Consider the following 17,954-nt stretch of genomic DNA (forward strand, 5'->3'; position numbering starts at 1 on the left):
ATGGGTTAAAAAAAATATCCTGCTCTTTTATAGCGAGGATGAGTCGGATAACAACAAGATAGAAGGCTTCGTAGGCATGCTTTGGAGTCTTTGGGTTACTAGGAATTTCCGATTATTTAGAAATATAGGAGTTATGCAAGGTTTGTGCCAAATCAAGCTGAGGATGCCATGAAATATTTGCGAATGTTTCAACATTCTCCTCAATTTGTAAGTGTGGATTCCCAACTGTTGGGAAAGGAGCTTAGTAGTCCTTTAGGGTTCTACCTTGTTCAACTTGGAAGCAACAAGGTTTTTTTTCCTAACTTTGTTTTGTAGGTGGATGGCTCGTGCAGTGAGAGAAGGGAACAAAAAAGTGGGTTGGGGTTGGGCTTACAAGGAAGGGAACAACTACTTCCGAGATGGAGGAGGGAACTACAGATGTACTTTTACAACACTCCAAGCATAGAAAAAGGTTTGCTTTCATTATTTAAAGTGGAAAAAAAAGAAGAACGTCAGCGACATAATGATATTTACAGATTCAATGAATTTAGTGACCAATTTGAAGAAGGAGTTGGGAAATGCAATCCAAATTGATTGGGAGATTCGGGAAATCAGGAAGCTAGTAATTGAAGGAAATAATGCCCTTGGTCCATGTATGCATTTAATGGTAAGTCTAATAAATGCGGTTCAGTATTAATTAACAAGATAATAATTCATTGAGATCTAGTGAACTGAATGCCTAGCTAGAGGCCGCTTCAGTTCAAGTGGAATTAATAATATTAATCCACAACTTACTCTTGAATGAACCCGTAGGGTCACACAAATAGTAGGTGAACGGATCAAGTATTTAAGTGAATATATTATTCCGTTAACATTCGGAAATGACGGATCTCGGTTCCAGTGGGAGCTGAAATCGTCAAAAAGGCAAAATAAAGAATACTCCGGAAATGATGATATTGCCGGAAACGGAAATATTGTTCATGAAGGAAATATAAATAGTATTCAAGTCGTAGATGTTGCCGGAAACGGAAACATGGAAACATGGTTCATATCGGAAAATATTATCGAAAATAGAAATATTGTCGGAATCGGAAATATTGCCCGAAACGGAAATATTACCGGAATTGGAAATATTTTTAGAAAAAGAAATTATTTCCGGAATCGGAAATATTAACGGAAACGTAAATATTTGTTCGAAACGGAAATGAATTCCGGAATCGGAAAACGAATCGGAAGCTCGACGAGCGACAAGCCGACCAGTGAGTCGGCCCATCGCTCGACAAGCAAGGAAACACCATGGGCCGCGTCCTGCGAGCAAGGCAGCAGCCATGGGACGCGCCAAGCTGCAAGCAAGGCAATAGCTCATGGGCCGCGCCAAGCTACGAGCAAGGCAGCAGCACATGGGTTCCTCCAAGCTACGAGCAAGGTAGCAGCACATGGACCACGCCAAGCTACGAGCAAGGCAGCAGCACATGGGCCGCGCCAAGTTGCGAGGCAAGGCAACAGCTCATGGGCCGCGCCCAACAAGCAACAACTGCAGGCTTGCCGAGGCGAGGGCCACAGCGCACTGGGCCGAGGCAGCACGCACACCAACGTGGCCCGTTGTGGCTCCAAGAAATATCCGATTGCTTAATTCCCAAGTAACCTTGGATTAAGTATTCCTAGTTTTACTGGAATTCAAATAATTAAGAGTTTAATTAATGTTGCAATTCTAATTGAATAAGAATTTCAATCCTAGTAGGGTTGGTAATTCTATTCCTAGTAAGACTCAAATTCCTTATTTCCTACACTACAAATATGAGGCTAGGCCCTCAAAATTATACACATCAATTGAATTGAAAATCATATTCTTTATTTCCATTGTGTTCAAGGGAGAACATAATACAAGCCTAACCCGAATACATAAAACCTTAAGTAAAATCCTATTTGGTTGAACCTAAGGTGGATCCGAACGTGTTGTGGACTTTCTACGGAGGAGCAACGTTTGGGGCTCTAAAGACTTGTTATTGTTCGGTTCGGGAGCAGCCAGGGAAGACACACATCACATTGTATGTCACCTAAATTATACTAATTGACTATGTGGCAATTAATTTGGATTCTGGCTTTATGGTTTTTCCGCATGAATTACATTTGTTGTATTCTTCATAACCTAACATCAACAACTTTCAACATATGCACGATCCTAAAAAATGGGCAGGATTAAAGTGGAGCGAGCACACATCATTGCAAACAAATCCAGGAAGGGAGGATCTATGTTTAGTAATAGGATTTAATACTCTTTTGTCAGTGTCAAATAAAAAAACATTGTGTCCTGGCTCTCCTGCAACTAAAATATGTTATCCGTATAAAAGTTCTTGTGACTTGTATTAACGTTATAATAAGTTTGATTTTCACTTATTTTTACAAATTTATCTTATCTTAACTTTTCTTATTATATAAACTTATTTAAGTTATAAATTGTAATTTAGTAACCCTTATTTCCCCCTAACTTATTTTATATTTGCTTATCTTAATTTATTTTTCATAAGTGTAAATAAGATGAACATAATAGAGTGTAAGTGAAACAATTTTGTAGATAATTGTTGATTACATAATAACAATAACAAGGAATAAGATAATGCACAAGAAATGGTTTATTAGTGAATGTGGATGTTTGTTATGATTGAAGTTAGGGATAAGCAGAACATAGTATATTGTTAAAATTTTAGGAATTGGAACATGTTTCACTAGGTTCTGGTTTAGATTTTAGAGTACCCTGTCATTTTATAGATGTAAATAGATTGTTGCTAATTCATTGAAGAAAAAAACTAATTTACAATTTACTTTTGATGATTCAGGGTGATTATCAAAAAGATTAACAAGGTTGAAAAATAGTGGTGATTATAATAGTACGTAGTTAGAATAAGATGCATGGGATAGAGTACGGATGAGATAGTGGTTATGAAACTTGAAAATATTACTATTATGATTCATAACATTTACGGAACATTTTTCAACTGTTAGAGAAGAGTTTCCAACTAATCAAACAACGTACTTATCATAGATAAGTAAAAATAACTTCTAAACTTATATGATACCCATGGAAAAATAAAAGTTACTCTTTTTTTTGAGGAAACACACAAGGGGAGATTATATTAATAAATCAAGATTTGCACCATCCACAATACAACTTGGGAACTCATCATCCCATACTCTAAGCTGCAAATTCCACGGTTGAAGGTGAGCAAGACTATGGGTGATCGTATTTCCAACACGTTTAATAAAAGACCACCTAACACTATCAAAAGAAGAACAAAAAACAAAAATATCCTCAAGCATCAAACCAAAGCTACCAACACTGGCAGTACCCTCATGTAAGGCTTTGATTAAGACCAAACAGTTGCTCCCCACAACGATCTTCCGTAATCCCATCTCCGCACTAAGTTGCACTCCGAGCATCATTGCCTTCGACTCAGCTATCAGAGGATCCCACCTCTCCACTCCTTGGCTCACAACACACAGCTCCACCCCTCCTGTCGTATTACGGACAACCACCCCCAAACCAGACCCCACATCCCCCAACAAACCTGCCTTAACATTTATCTTGAACCAGCCTTCACCAGGTGGCTTCCAATCAACTTGATGACTGCTCCCAGCCACCCTACCTCGCGTGTTGACGGAATTGTGCTCCTCCAGAACTTCCCTGCTAATCTTCATTGCATACCTCACCGTGCTATCAGGATCAAACTCCTCGTTGGCTACTACAAACTGATTCCACGCCCCCCCAAATTGCCCAACAGACAGTCAAGAACTCGCCAACCTCCTCCTCATCAAGCTCCTTAAATGCAGCCTCCCACCAGTCAACTAAGGAGAAATACCTCCGTGACGCTAGATGCTCCAACGCACTCTTGCCCCATACTTCCCTGGCAAGCACACAGTCACGGAGGGTGTGAAGGAAAGACTCATCATCCTTGTTGCACGCACCACAAAACCCATCATAGCCCGTAACACGCTTGCTGATACCAAGCCGTGTTGGCAGCGCATCAAGACATGCCCGCCACGCGAAGAGTTTGACTCGTGGTAACACCTTAGCCTGCCAAACCTGCTTCCAAAGTGACATTGTATTGGACGGCGCCGCCTCCTCCCCCTCCCACTCATCCTCAAATAACTCTCTATATGCAGACCTAACACTATATTCCCCATTTTTCTCAAGGTCCCAACATAGAGTGTCATCCGGTTGCCGGCGACTTAAAGGAATACTCAGCACCCTATCCCTTTCAAACGGAGCGAATATCTAGTTTACTAACTCGACATTCCAGAAACTTGTAATGGGGTTTATCAAGGCCCCTACCTCCAAATTAACACTTGAGTTCCCTCTAGGTGACAAGACCCGTCTCGACTGGGTGCCCGGGATCCAAGGATCAGACCAAACCCGGATACTCTCCCCATTCCCCACTCTCCATCACATGCCCCTTCTAATAACCCACTTAGCCTCCCAAATGCCACGATAGGTATAGCTAGGCAGCGTCCCCAACTCAACAACCATATAAAGGGCGAATTTGGGTAGTACTGGGCTCTCAACAGTTGTTCGAGAAGACTACCCGAATTCTGAATAAGGCGCCAAGCTTGTTTTCCAAATCAGTGCCCAATTGAACAATTTAAAATTTAGAAACCAAGCCCACCCTCCTCATTTGGTCTACACAATTTCTTCCAAGACACCAATTGAATCTTCCTCTCCCCTTGTTTTTTCCCCCACCAAAATTGAGCTACAAGGGAGCGCAACTCATCACAAAAGACGATGGAAACTTAAACACACCCATCACATAGGTAGGAAGAGATTGGGCCACTGCGTTTCTCATAACCATTGCTAATTAGTATTATTTACGTTGAAAACAATTAATTTCTAATTAATTAAAGCAAATTTAAATCTAAATATATTGCTAAAAATTTAATGAACATGGTGATTAATTAAGAATTTTTATTCTATGATAGGAGGAGGTTTCTAATTAAGTTGAGTTGAATCACAAATCAGCTCCACTACTTAGGTACTCAAGATAAATTCTTGTACAAGTCCAGAGCAACCCAAATTAATCATGTGAATACATGTTATGTTTATGTTGTTGTGATTCATGCTTACTTGAATTATGGATTCATGTTTGATTATGTAAGCAAGCATGTTAGTATGATTTATGTTTGTTGAACTTAAATAGCAAGCCCGTTGTCCAAGTAATATATACATGCATAAATCATACTTGGATTCCACTGATATTTATAGGTTTCGCAATCACTAATGGGCTAGGCTTATGAAATTCTCTTTCGGGCTTCCCTGAAAAGTAAACTGGACTTGGTTAAATATTTGGAGTTGAACTTGGATTTGAATAATTCGCATGGTAAGTTTTTTTGGGCCTGAATGATTCCAAGTTGCAAGACTTTATTTAGAGGCTGACTTTCAAAGTTAGTTTTATAGTCAGTTCCGCTGTAATATTCTGATACAAACCTTAACTTTTATCATGATGGCGCTAATCCTGTAATAATTTCCTTTATTTATACAAGAAAATAGTTCAATAAAAACGGGAGTTATTAGGGTGTTACAATCATCATCGTCGTCCTTGCATCAGATTGCCGCAATGTGGTGGCCCAATCTGTGTCGACATGAGAGTATCTCCGCCGCTTTGGTGGTTTAGGCGCTAGATTTGGCTTCTTCCTCTTATCTTTTCTTTTTATTATTTTCTTTTCTTGTATTTTAGCATACCTGTCGATCTATATACGATATAGAGAGATCATAGATTACTGTGTACCTTTAAAAAAACCAACAAAATGAACTTTTTTCAAAAATAAAAGTTGATACGACTACTTATGAGTTTGCACGTTGCATAGACATGAATAGGTGTCCACTTAATTATTAAAACTAATTTTTTGATTAGGCTAAATTAGGTTTACGGGTTATCAAGTACTATTTACAACTAAAATAAGTTCGGATTAAGTTGTAATAAGCATATATAAATGAAATAAGTTTGGGAAAAATAAGAACTACTCAAATAAAATTCACAACTAAGATAAGGTGAAAATCAGGTGAATGAAACACACCTAAACTTTACACAACGCGTCTCCTGTGAGACCAGTCACACCATCAACTTGATGGTGTGACGAGTGCGAAACCAATAGCGTACCTCCCCTAAAACTAAAAAAAAAAAAAGTAACAGGTCTAAACTATAGAAGTAACATACCTAAACTAAAAAATTACCTCCTCTAAAATTATATAAAAAAAAGTAACATGTCTAAATTATAGAAGTAACATACCTAAACTAAAAATGTACCTCCCCTAAAATTATTCCGTATATAAAAAAGTAACATGTCTAAACTATAGAAGTAACATACCTAAATTAAAAAAAGTACCTCCTCTAAAATTATATAAAAAAAAGTAACATGTCAAAACTATAGAAGTAACATACCTAAACTATAAAAAATACCTTCTCTAAAATTATTAAAAAAAAAAGTAACATGCCTAAACTATAGAAGTAACATACCTAAATTAAGAAGGTATCTCCCCTAAAACTACTCCGTATAAAAAAAGTAACATGTATAAACTATAGAAGTAACATACCTAAACTAAAAAAAGTATTTCGTCTAAAATTATATAAAAAAAGTAACATGTCTAAACTATAAAAGTAACATACCTGAACTAAGAATGTATCTCCCCTAAAACTACTCCGTATAAAAAAAGTAACATGTATAAACTATAGAAGTAACATACCTAAACTAAAAAAAGTAACTCCTCTAAAATTATTAAAAAAAAGTAACATGTCTAAACTATAAAAGTAACATACCTAAATTCGCAAGTGTGAACTGGTCTCACCATCAGTTGATGGTGAGGACAGTCTCATATAAGAATTTGGGAACTTTACAAGCCCTAAATTAACTTGTGGCGAATCGATTAATGATCAACTTAAGTTCCATAAAAAGTGATTAACACGTAATTAGTTGAAGTATTAGACTCGTAACAAGTGTTCGGTCATCAAAACATTCTTCACTAATCCTTGTGTCAAAAAATCTAAAGGTCAAAAAGCATTATGTGACAACTTTTTACGTATCTACGCAGCTTGCTCAAACTTTTGATTCTTTTTATTTGTGTAACTCTGGGGTAGGTTCGCGAATTTTAGGTATGAGGTATTTCCTGTCTTTCTTAATAGATACTCCCTCTGTATTTATTTAAGGGATACACTTGTCTTTTCCGGCCGTATTTATTTAAGAGATACACTTGCCATTTTTAGTAACTTAACAACCCCACCATCTAATTAAATAATCTATATACACCCCATCCCCACTCCAATCCCCTAAAATGACATGGTCCCCACTTGTTTTACTTATTAAAATATCTACCCAATCCCACTTATTTTATTACTTTATTACATTCAATTCTTTTTCTTAATACCCGTGCCCGACCAAGTGTATCTCTTAAATAAATACGGAGGGAGTAAATTATATTGATTTTTTACAATATTTATTTATTAATTTTGACTATATTTATTACCATTATGTAAAGACAAAATTTGAACTTTTAGTTATTAATTTATTATTGAGTTAATCTCATTATATATTTTAAATATCTAGTTTTTGTAATTTTATTAATATGTAATTAAAGATATTGATTATCGTTAGTATATAAATAATGTAGAAGGTCAAAATGATGCATTTATTATGAGAGAGGGAGAAAATAGGAGTTCATAATGGTCTAAACTCATATAATCTGTTTAGTTGATAATTTTAAGAGATTTAAATCCATATCTCAAATCGCTATGTATGAGGTTTAGAAATCTTCATGGAAAGTGACTTTGACTCATACCTTTACTATAGATATCAAATACTCCATATGTTCCTTAATACTCGCATCGTTTTGATTTTTTGCACTATTCATATAATTCACTTTGACGCTATTTTATTTATAGTATATGAAAACAAGTGTTAGTATATAATATATTGTTAGCTTCATCTTAATATATATTTTCAAAATATTAATATTTTTATAAGATTTTATAATATGTAGTTAAAGATATTGGTAGTCAAAGTTGTGTATTGACAAACGTGTCAAGTCAAAACGGTATGAGTATTAAGGGAGGGAGGGAATACGGAGTAAAAGTAAAACTACCCATATCTACGTATTAACAACCAGGTTTCAAACTCATACCATGTTAATTTCGTTCCTGATTTCCACTGTGAAAAGTGCAAACCAATTAAAAGCAATGTACGTACTCAGAATGACCATCTAGACAATGCCTACTATTTATATTTTAAACCTCGTATTAAGAGAAAAGGGGTGTTGTTACAAACTCCCGAAATATATAAAAAGAAAAAAGAAAATTAAAAAAAGGGTTATTATTACCAATAATGTAAAGACTCATTTTCCCATATGGATTTCCATAAATACATAATTTAGTTTCTTTACCCACCCATAACAAAAAAGCAGATACAACAACAGCAATTAAGCTATCATCCTTCTTCTTCTTCAAAGCTTTTAGAGGGAGAAAATTAAGAAGGGTAATATGGGAAGAGGAAAAGTAGAGTTGAAGAGAATTGAGAACAACATTAGCAGACAAGTAACCTTCTCTAAGAGAAGAACTGGCCTCTTGAAGAAAGCTAAGGAACTCTCTATCCTTTGCGACGCCGAAATCGCTCTCATCGTCTTCTCCTCCCGTGGCAAGCTCTATGAGTTTAGCAGCATCGAGTAATTAACCTTAATTCTCTCTTTAATTATCATCTCATCTAATTACTCTTTGTTTTCCCTTTTTTTTTAAAATAAATTTGTTTTCCCATTTCGACAAAACAAAAAATATATTTTTTCACCAATGGAAGATCGACACGTGGAAGATCTAGGGTTTCTTCCTCCACATTTCTGATTTTTTAATCATTTTTTCCCCCTTTTTTTAAGTTACATTGCACCAAGTAACGCAAAATGGGTATGTGTATAATTAAAATTTCATGATCTTTTAAGTGATTTATTTAATTAATTTTAGCAATAATATTTCGAGTAAATTAAAATAATGTGCAAGGATAAAAGGAGTGTTTTTAAGTGCAAGATGGAATGAAAAACAGTAATATGTAGCTACTATAAATGTGATCATTTAAAGTTTTGGGCGAAAATTCAGGAATGTTTTACATGAAACTTAATTGCTTACTGTTCTTGTGAATTTGCTGGAACTGGAGTTGATGTTGAGTGTGTATTAATAATTTTAAGAAGTGAATAGTAATTAGTGTCAGAAGATTTGTTTTGATTTCCTAGGATTTTGTTTTCTTACAAATTTTCAATCTTACTTTTTTCTTTTCCCTCTTTTGTGTATCTTCAACTCTCTGCGATTGTTTTGCTTGTTTGCTCACTTTTTGTGCAAATAATTCTCTCTTTTTTCGCAAAAATCGAACCAATAAAAAGAGAATATAATAAATAAAATAAAATGTAAAATGGTACAGATCTGTGAATAACTTTTTTGTCAAAAAATCATATTAAAATGTTAAAATACAATTAAAGAACAATTTATCAAATTTAATCATAAGAAATGGCTAAGTAGGTTGTTAATTAGATCAACTTAATTAGTATGTATTATGATTTTTTGGTCTAATGTAGGTGCCTACCGAAAACCCTCGACCGATACCAACGTTGTGGTAACAATATTGATCTTCATCACCATCACCATCACCATCACCAAGATCATGCCATGGAGGCTCAGACACAGGTTAGGATGAATGTTAACCCTAATTAGCTACATTGATTAATACATTATTCACATCGAATAAGTTATCGAACTTTGCCATGATTCAAATCCTCTTGTTCGAAATACAAGATAGAGAATTTCATAAGCAAATGATTTTTATTTTGTTAAGCTAGTAAAAATGAAGTAAATAACTTCTTCGATCAGTCACATTTCCAAGTTTGTTACCATAATTTGTTCATTAATATTTTCTGATTAATCACTTTTTCGAGGAATTAATTAATCAAGGTGCAGCGTGTATACATATCATGTGTTTCCTTAGAATTTGTTTTCCTTGGACTTAGCTTTTGGTCAATGAAAATGAAAACCTTGAAATTACTTAAAGATTTAATTGTGAATTTGTTACAATATATGTTAAATTAAGTACATTCCCTTGAATTAATTTTATGGTTTTGTTTTCAGAGTTGGCTGCAAGAGATCGCGCACTTGGAGTCGCAATATGAATCTCTGAAGAGAGCCCAAAGGTGTAAATTCTTAGTAGTAGTACTCCGTATATATTATGTTAATTACTGCAAATTTGTGATTCTAAGTTTTTGATTGGTAGAGCTTTTACATATTATACATAATTACATGGTGCTAATTAAAATCATTTGTCCATTAAGGCATGAACTATACGTACATTCCTTGATTCATAGTCTTAATTAAAAAGAAGATATAAATTTGTGGTTAAATGGGTTGATGATTTAGGCATATGCTGGGAGAGGAACTTGGAACACTGAGCTTAAAAGAGTTGCAAAGTCTTGAGAAGCAACTTGAAGAAGCTCTTGCTCGGACTAGGGCCAGGAAGGTATTCTTCAATTCTCGTCTATATAAGCTAAGCTAGTTAATGTTTATTCAGAAAAAGAACCCATTTCGGAACATTAGATATTTGTTGATGTCATGTACTTCCTCCGATCCGTTCCACAATAGATGCATCGTTTCTTATTTGCGCACTATTCATCAATCAACTTTGACAATCATTTTTTCACTGTTATGTAACAAAAAAAAACAAAGTCAAGTGAGATCTTGTTAAATTCGTATTAATAATCCTAATTTGAATATGTAATCTGAATATTGATGAATTACTAGGCGCAACTGAGATCTTAATTAATAATCCTAATTGAAAGGAAATATGTAATCGATCTGAATATTGATGAATTACTAGGCGCAACTGAGATCTTAATTAATAATCCTAATTGAAAGGAAATATGTAATCGATCTGAATATTGATGAATTACTAGGCGCAACTGATGACCGAGCAAATGGAGGCACTTCGAAGATCGGTAAGAACAATAGGATCTCTCTAAGCTACATCCTACATGGATGCATCAACTGCACATTATTCATGAATTTCACATTATTCCTCAATCTCATATGCATTACAATTACAAATACATAGTTAAAGTAATTAACGTTGTAAGTCGTTTGTAGGAGCGCAAACTTGGAGACTTGAACAAGGAATTGAAGCTAAGGGTTAGTTAATTAATTTCCTAGCTTCAAACTTGTATTGATTTAAAAAGAGATCGAGATGAAATTAAGTGTTGATAGATTGTGATTCGTTTGTACTATACAAAATACAAACACAAATACAAATACAATGCAGGTTGGAGATCAGGGACATGGTTTTAACAGGCCAATATTGGATTCTAATGTTTGCATACCATTTATACACCCTTCTCACTCAACCTGTTTCGACTATGATCCCGCTGGCTTACATATCGGGTCATACAAACCCGAACCAGTAGTTCTAGAAATAGGGTACGTACTTACTACTATGTTATTTCAAGAAAACAAAAGAATTCTATACATACAGTGAAAAGTCCCTTATGTTTGAAGTTTATGTGCAGGTATCCTCCGCAGTATGCATCTCATGAGGAAGAAGGGCCATCCAATGGAAGTCAAAGAGCTAGCTTGGGTAGTCACACTACTAACTTCCATCAGGCAGGCTGGTTGCTTTGATTATTAGTATTAATTAATATTATTATTAATAATTATATAAGTATAAAAGCTCTACATGCTTTGTTTGACAAATTAACTTGTTTAATTTGGTGTGTTTTATACGCTAATTACTATGGTCTATGGGAGGAAATTAAACATGTGTACCACGTATTAAGTCTGGTTAATTACGTACTATAACATGTTTCCAAGCACAAGTATATAGATGTGTCTTTTGGGTATTTTAGTGTTTTGGAGTACTAGTGTACTACAGTGGCTTTCACCTCATTCTCTGTGGATATCTCTTCTTTTGGAATATTATGTCTTCGGATAAAAGATGTTGGGTTATCACTTATCAGCCTTAAACTTTCTTTGACGTTCCTACAAATTAGCCCCCTTTTTGTTAAAGATTTCGTGCTTTAGGGGCATTTGGTTCGCAGAGTGGTATGGAGTTAAAATCAGGAATGATATTAAGATGGTATGAGTTTGGAACTTAATTCTTAATACCATGTGTTTGGTTCATATTGGGAATGATTTTTTTTTTTTCCCGATTTCTAAATCCCATGCCTTGAGGGTTCGAGGTATGAGTTTGAAACTCTTAAAATTACCAAACAACCAAAGAAATGGTATGGGTTCAGACCATTCTAAACCCATACCTCATACTTTATGTTGGCGAACCAAATACCCCCTAAAGCATTTGGCCATGGAAACACTCAGGATGTGGGCTAGGTTTTAGTATTCCTTCTCGAGCTTGTTATATAAATGAGAGTTTTACAAACGAAAGCGATTAGCCTACTATAATTAAAGTCTAAATGGTTCGGACTAAGCCATATAGTAATCAACTAATCATACATGGCCAGCGATAAAAAATTGTAACAAAGAATATTCGTTTATCTAACGTGCTTCTTCGATCATATGAAACTAATTAAGATGCCAAAACTTCAAATATGGCGCAACAAAGTTTAAACTCCAAATTGTCTTCTATGTTCTATGTGCTATAGCTACGATCTCCAGCATCCCCAAGGCCAGGAATAATAAACCTGTAGCGTAAACAAACTAATAAGCTTAACGATCTATAATGGTTTAAGAAGATATTATTATGAGTTGAGGGTGCCTACCCCTTTTCATTAACAACTTCATCAATGATTCCAGTGTATACATGAAGCCTGAAATGGAAGGGAAAATTAAGTCAAGTGCATAAATCAACCAACTTCATATATAGGAAGAAAACTTGCGTACCCTGGAAACTTCTCGCTGAGCTTTGTGAGTGCTGGAGGAGCAGCAACAGCTGAAATCTGTGGATGCCATTTAGTTTACATATAAGCTATTTGAATTAAGGAAGAAAATTAATGGTCAAATTTTATCATTTTCACAACAACATAGCAACTTACCACTTTAATTTGGTTATTTCCAACACCCCGCTCTTTTAACAGGTCAATTGCTTTAACAATTGTCCCACCTGAAATTTCAAATGAGAAAAGAGTTTTAGGACTCGTACTCTTGTATGAGTTTAGTAATGTAATGTGTTGTCATAATTGGAGAAAGAGAAATGCAAAAATGATGCAGGTCAAAAGCTCAAAACTGTAGGTACAGAGGACGGATACTATTAGAAGTACACAAGCATAATGGTGGTCTAATCTTATCTTGGAACACATGCAGAAAGACCACTCATCTCTCTTGAAGGACCACTGCTAGAGAAAGCATTGACCTAATAGATGTTTGTGACAATCAAGTTTCGATGATTCTAGGCCTTGGAAAAACAATTCATATTAATGGGCTGATACGTGTAAAAGAGTCAAGCTGCGAGAATGATTAAGTGTTGTAGGAGCACAATTTGAATCAAAAGCGATGAAATCAGCAGCAACAATAAAATTAAACTATAAAATGTCAGAAACCTGTTGCCAGCATTGGATCCACAACAAATATTCGAGCTCCTTCAGGGAACTTTTCCGGCAACCTGGAAGATTAAGATCATTTAGCTTAAAATATGCCTATGAATTAAACTTGGGAACATAAAGGGAAAAAAAAAATCACAGATCATTAAAGCTACATGTACATTATTAGAATGTTAATTAAACTTCAAGAAAATACTTTCAAAAGTTAATTAGAATGTATGCAGCTGCAGAACAAACAAGCACGCAAACATATTAGCCACTTCAATTTTTTTCAAGGGTATTTTGGTCAACAAATGGTGAGTTAGGCCTCGAACGTTAGGTAATTAGATCCAAATAAATAGATAAAAATTTAAAAGCCATGTGTTGTCTCTTTTTTGCATAACGTAACTTCTAGACGAGACCAGAAAGTAGTACGATCATCCTTAAAGAAGAATCTTACTTGTTCAAATAGACAGTTGGTTGAAGTGTCTCTTCATCTCTGCCTAGCCCTTAACACGAGTAATGAAATGAGTATTAGTATTCAGAAAAGCATACAGTAGTACAAGATGCAACAAGTTATTTAAGAATATAGAGAATGGCAAGGACCCTCCATATACTAATATATCTGCTCGGACCTAGTCACTGCACCTATTTCCCTTAATCAAAGCTCAGGGGGATATAAACTTAACATACCTAAATGATAGGTTGCCGTTGAGGGGAGAATAGAATCTGCATGCTCTGCTAGTGCAAGACCTGCTCTTAAAATAGGAATAATCTGCAGAAGATAAAGGAAGATTCGATAAACTAGGAGGACTAACATATCATAAGCATAAAAATCAAAACCATACTCCAAATAACCAAAAAGAATAACAGATTATTTCATACCAGTAACAAGCATAGCTAGTAAAGGTGAACAGAAAATAACCAAAATAGGCAAAAAACAATTTCTAAGACCTTGGACATGCGGACAAGAGCTCAAATGGTTGTAGCTAAGGACTTGCTTGCAAAATTTAGAAATTACAAGCTACCAGCTTGACCATTAGACTTTAATTGAAAAAAAAAGTTGACAAATAGGACTAAATTGAATATCAAGCTAACAGCTAACCATTGGGATACTAGCTAGAAAGAGAAATAGCTTGAAATATGATGTGGCACAGCAAGCTAATTTAGCAATTAGCTTACAGTTGGAGATGCTCTAAGCATTTAAGGAGGAAACTACCCTACGGAAAGAGGTGCTGGAGCTTACCAACTCAGATCAGTAGCCAACAACTAGGGCAACAACAACATAGTATGTCTTGACAGTGCAAGGATATATATTGACTACTTTCCAGACTCGCCTCATGAAAATTCTTTTTCCATGTATACATCCTTCCCAGCATTCCAGATTATTGGCATTGAAAAATGATGAAAAGGTAAAGCAGATATTGTGCATAGAATAAACACTCACTCATTCAATTCCCCGAGTCTGATAAAGAATACAAATGCTAAATACAAATGCTAATGAGTTTTGGTAAATAAAATAATAAATAAATAAAGCCGTAATCTTTCAGTTTAGTTCCAAGATGGAGTAGCACCAAAAGTAACAGCTTCAAGTTTGTGAGTTGACAATAAATGGATACACAACTTAATTAGCTATTACTACGTAAAAATTATAGATACATAATTTAATGTATTAACTTACTGACTCTTCTTCATAAACAACCACAGGACACCAAATCCTCTCTAGAAAAGCAGCAGGAATAGGTGAGTGATAGCAAGTTAATTATCTTCAACAAAATGTAAATGTCACCGATTTAAATCCGGAAAGAGACTCTAAAATGCCGCCACAAGGTTACATATATTTGACTACCTTAGACTGCTAACAACAGACAATAATCAAAATCCGGACCTCTGTTCTTGCACTAAATATTGAGTTAATCACTTCATCATATTGTTCCATATATAGTAGAAATGGCCAAAAAAGAGGAACTGACCAGCAATCTAAAGTTGATAATTCAGAAGGTATAATTGTTTTTAGTTTTTTTTTTTGTATGTTTCCATGGAATTCAGATCTCTAGCAACAATTGTGGCCATCCCAAAATCTGTAATGTTCATTCTACAACAGCCTTAATCACCGACCATTCTTCAAGTTTCATGTCAGCAAATCAGACTAATTAGTCTCCCAAAATAAGCTTTAAGAAATCTAAACTATCCGTTATCATACAAAAGCATGTAAATACATGATTAAACAGACTTTTGTCTTTTACCAGTAGTACAGGCAAAGAAACAACATCTCGTCCACAGACATAGTGTCGGTATTACAAATGTAGAATGAAGCAAACAAAAACAAATTACATACTTACCGCCACAGGCTCCCTTGGATCAACAAATTCGACTTTGGCAACAGCCATAGGTGTTTGAATTTCTCCAGTAATAGTAGGCTAAAAATAAGTTCATTAGAATACAAAAATTCATATGAGAAGAATATGTGACGTGCAGGTATTACAGAGGAATAAACTCACCAACCAATCCCTTGAAGCTTCATATATAAGTAGCCTCCCCAACTCGGCCATTGCATTTTCTACAATGAATATAAAGTAAACATGAGAGACTGCAACTAACATAGTTTCAACTTTCAAACAGAACTGCTTTTTGGACTAACCGACTAGGAAGGTGAACATTATTATTCCTTGAAAGCTATATTGGTTTCTACAAATATATACATTCCTAAGAAAACGATATTGTAGTTCTAGAGATCATTGCTTTTCTAGAGATCATTGCTTGACTAGTAATACGCACGGTCAATATAAAAACAAAACTTCCTCTAAAACTTCGTTTTACTCACGGTTACATCAAGTGGATCCAGAATGCCCAACGCAGATTTTGCATTTAAAACAGTTAACAAATAAAATCCTGCACAAATTTATAAAAAGAAACAGTGAACTTGTAATTTTTTCACTAGCACTATGAAGTTTTTTCCATTCTCCAACCAATCTCATTTCTGAAGATACTCTATGCATAACAACACTATCAATTGTTCAACCAATCCCTTGGTGCAATCACTTTAACATTCCGAAAATTTTGGGCACGAGAACTCTTTGCATTCCTTTCACCTTGAAAACCAATTTTGATGCAGTCACTTTAAAGTGCAATAACAGCTCAAATTACAATCATTTACATCCGTAGAGCTATGTTACCTGTATCGGATACTTAACACTCCAACAACATGGGTATGGACACTTCATTTTAGACCAAAAGATGAAATTTTTGAATAAATAAAGTTAGAGACGAACACTTAAACAGCTGAAATGGAATCAGGCTTAAGAACTCAATTTACATAACACATTACAAAATTCACAAGCAATGTCAATCAAATTCACAAGCAATGTCAATCAAATTAAATTACAGTTAAGATATAGTAAAGAAGAAGAAAATCAACATACTGAAAACAGCGCATGGAGTCTGCTCATTCCTAAGAACAGAAACCCAGTGTTTGATCAACGGATGTGGTGGTACAAACACCTGCACCGAAAGAGAAATAAAAAACCAAACTTTAAACCAAATCAAACAAAAACCAAGATTAAATTAACGAACTCCCACAATAACCCATTAAGTAGAACATAGAAATTTGAACAATTAAACAAAAACCTATATCAAATTATGAAAATCCTAGAAAACCCATTAAGCAAAATTAAAGAATGAAAGAAAGAATTGAGATTACAAGCATTCTATCGTCAGACATGGGTTTCTGGTTAAGGGTAGCACGACAATTAATGGATAGAGAAGGAAAGCGGCGGGATTGAGGTTGAGGAGTGTGATAGTGGCGTGTTTTGGTGGCGCAGGGATTGTGGGGGAAAATGATAGTGGGGGAAGTTGGAGTGGAAACGCATTTTAAATCCCACATCTCGTAAAAATAGAGGGATTGTTAGTTGGAAATTTGGATATACAAAAAGATAGATTTTGCTGAAGTTTGGGAATTTCAAGAGGGAGAGAGGATATAGAATGCAGAAAAGGAAGGAATGGGGGGCAAAAGAGCACCAATCTCACCTTTCCTCAATTCCTTAATTACCCTTTCACATGATTCAGGTATCACCTTGCTCATGTACATGTCCATATATCAATTTACTAGTTAGTCACTCCGTATTTATTTAAGGGATACACTTGGTCGATCATGGGTTTTAAGAAGAAAAATTGAATGAAATAAAGTAATAAAACAAGTGGGGTTGAGTACATATTTTAATAAGTAAAACAAATGAGACCATGTTATTTTAGGGGTTGGGGGTTGGGGGTGGAGTGTAGATAGATTATTTAATTACATAGTGGGGTTGATAAGTTACTAAAAATAGCAAGTGTATCTCTTAAATAAATACGGCCGGAAAAGACAAGTGTATCCCTTAAATAAATACAGAGGAAGTACTATACTTGGTATTTGAACGGGTGAATTGGCATGAGATGGGATATGGATAAA

General features: G+C 35.0%; 2 protein-coding genes across 3 annotated transcripts; one reads left to right on the plus strand and one right to left on the minus strand.

Moving 5' to 3' along the window:
* Nucleotides 1-8,381: 8,381 nt before the first annotated feature.
* Nucleotides 8,382-11,984, plus strand: LOC110795816 (truncated transcription factor CAULIFLOWER A). 2 transcript variants are annotated; one of them, XM_022000843.2, is made up of 8 exons: nt 8,383-8,680; nt 9,575-9,683; nt 10,122-10,183; nt 10,407-10,506; nt 10,940-10,981; nt 11,130-11,171; nt 11,302-11,456; nt 11,546-11,984. In XM_022000843.2, exons 1-8 carry the CDS (start codon nt 8,499-8,501, stop codon nt 11,655-11,657), a joined length of 804 nt encoding a protein of 267 aa, XP_021856535.1. In that variant the 5' UTR covers nt 8,383-8,498; the 3' UTR covers nt 11,658-11,984. The 2 variants fall into 2 exon arrangements, with proteins under 2 accessions (XP_056691563.1, XP_021856535.1); XM_056835585.1 differs by lacking the exon at nt 10,940-10,981 and having other exon boundaries at nt 8,382-8,680.
* A 370-nt stretch (nt 11,985-12,354) lies between these two features.
* LOC110795776 (uracil phosphoribosyltransferase) lies at nt 12,355-17,563 on the minus strand. Its single transcript, XM_022000795.2, has 11 exons — nt 17,208-17,563; nt 16,930-17,008; nt 16,009-16,067; nt 15,850-15,927; nt 14,201-14,282; nt 13,968-14,016; nt 13,529-13,590; nt 13,025-13,092; nt 12,873-12,928; nt 12,752-12,799; nt 12,355-12,673 (listed from the first exon to the last, which is right to left on the minus strand). The coding sequence occupies exons 1-11, from the start codon at nt 17,388-17,390 to the stop codon at nt 12,622-12,624; spliced, it is 816 nt and encodes a 271-aa protein (XP_021856487.1). The 5' UTR covers nt 17,391-17,563; the 3' UTR covers nt 12,355-12,621.
* Nucleotides 17,564-17,954: the final 391 nt, after the last annotated feature.

The sequence above is a fragment of the Spinacia oleracea genome, chromosome 2 (genome assembly GCF_020520425.1).
Source record: "Spinacia oleracea cultivar Varoflay chromosome 2, BTI_SOV_V1, whole genome shotgun sequence".
In the NCBI taxonomy this organism is placed as follows: domain Eukaryota; kingdom Viridiplantae; phylum Streptophyta; class Magnoliopsida; order Caryophyllales; family Amaranthaceae; genus Spinacia; species Spinacia oleracea.

Bases quoted from the DNA above. Each gene is read 5' to 3' on its own strand.
- LOC110795816 (XM_022000843.2), top strand. From the start codon at position 8,499: ATGGGAAGAGGAAAAGTAGAGTTGAAGAGAATTGAGAACAACATTAGC. The intron at 9,684-10,121 runs GTTAGGATGAAT...TTTTGTTTTCAG, and splicing joins CCATGGAGGCTCAGACACAG to AGTTGGCTGCAAGAGATCGC. The intron at 11,457-11,545 runs GTACGTACTTAC...GTTTATGTGCAG, and splicing joins CCAGTAGTTCTAGAAATAGG to GTATCCTCCGCAGTATGCAT.
- LOC110795776 (XM_022000795.2), bottom strand. From the start codon at position 17,390: ATGTGGGATTTAAAATGCGTTTCCACTCCAACTTCCCCCACTATCATT. The intron at 14,283-15,849 runs GTAAGTATGTAA...TATCTTCTGCAG, and splicing joins ATCCAAGGGAGCCTGTGGCG to ATTATTCCTATTTTAAGAGC. The intron at 14,017-14,200 runs GTATGTTAAGTT...ACTCGTGTTAAG, and splicing joins AACGGCAACCTATCATTTAG to GGCTAGGCAGAGATGAAGAG.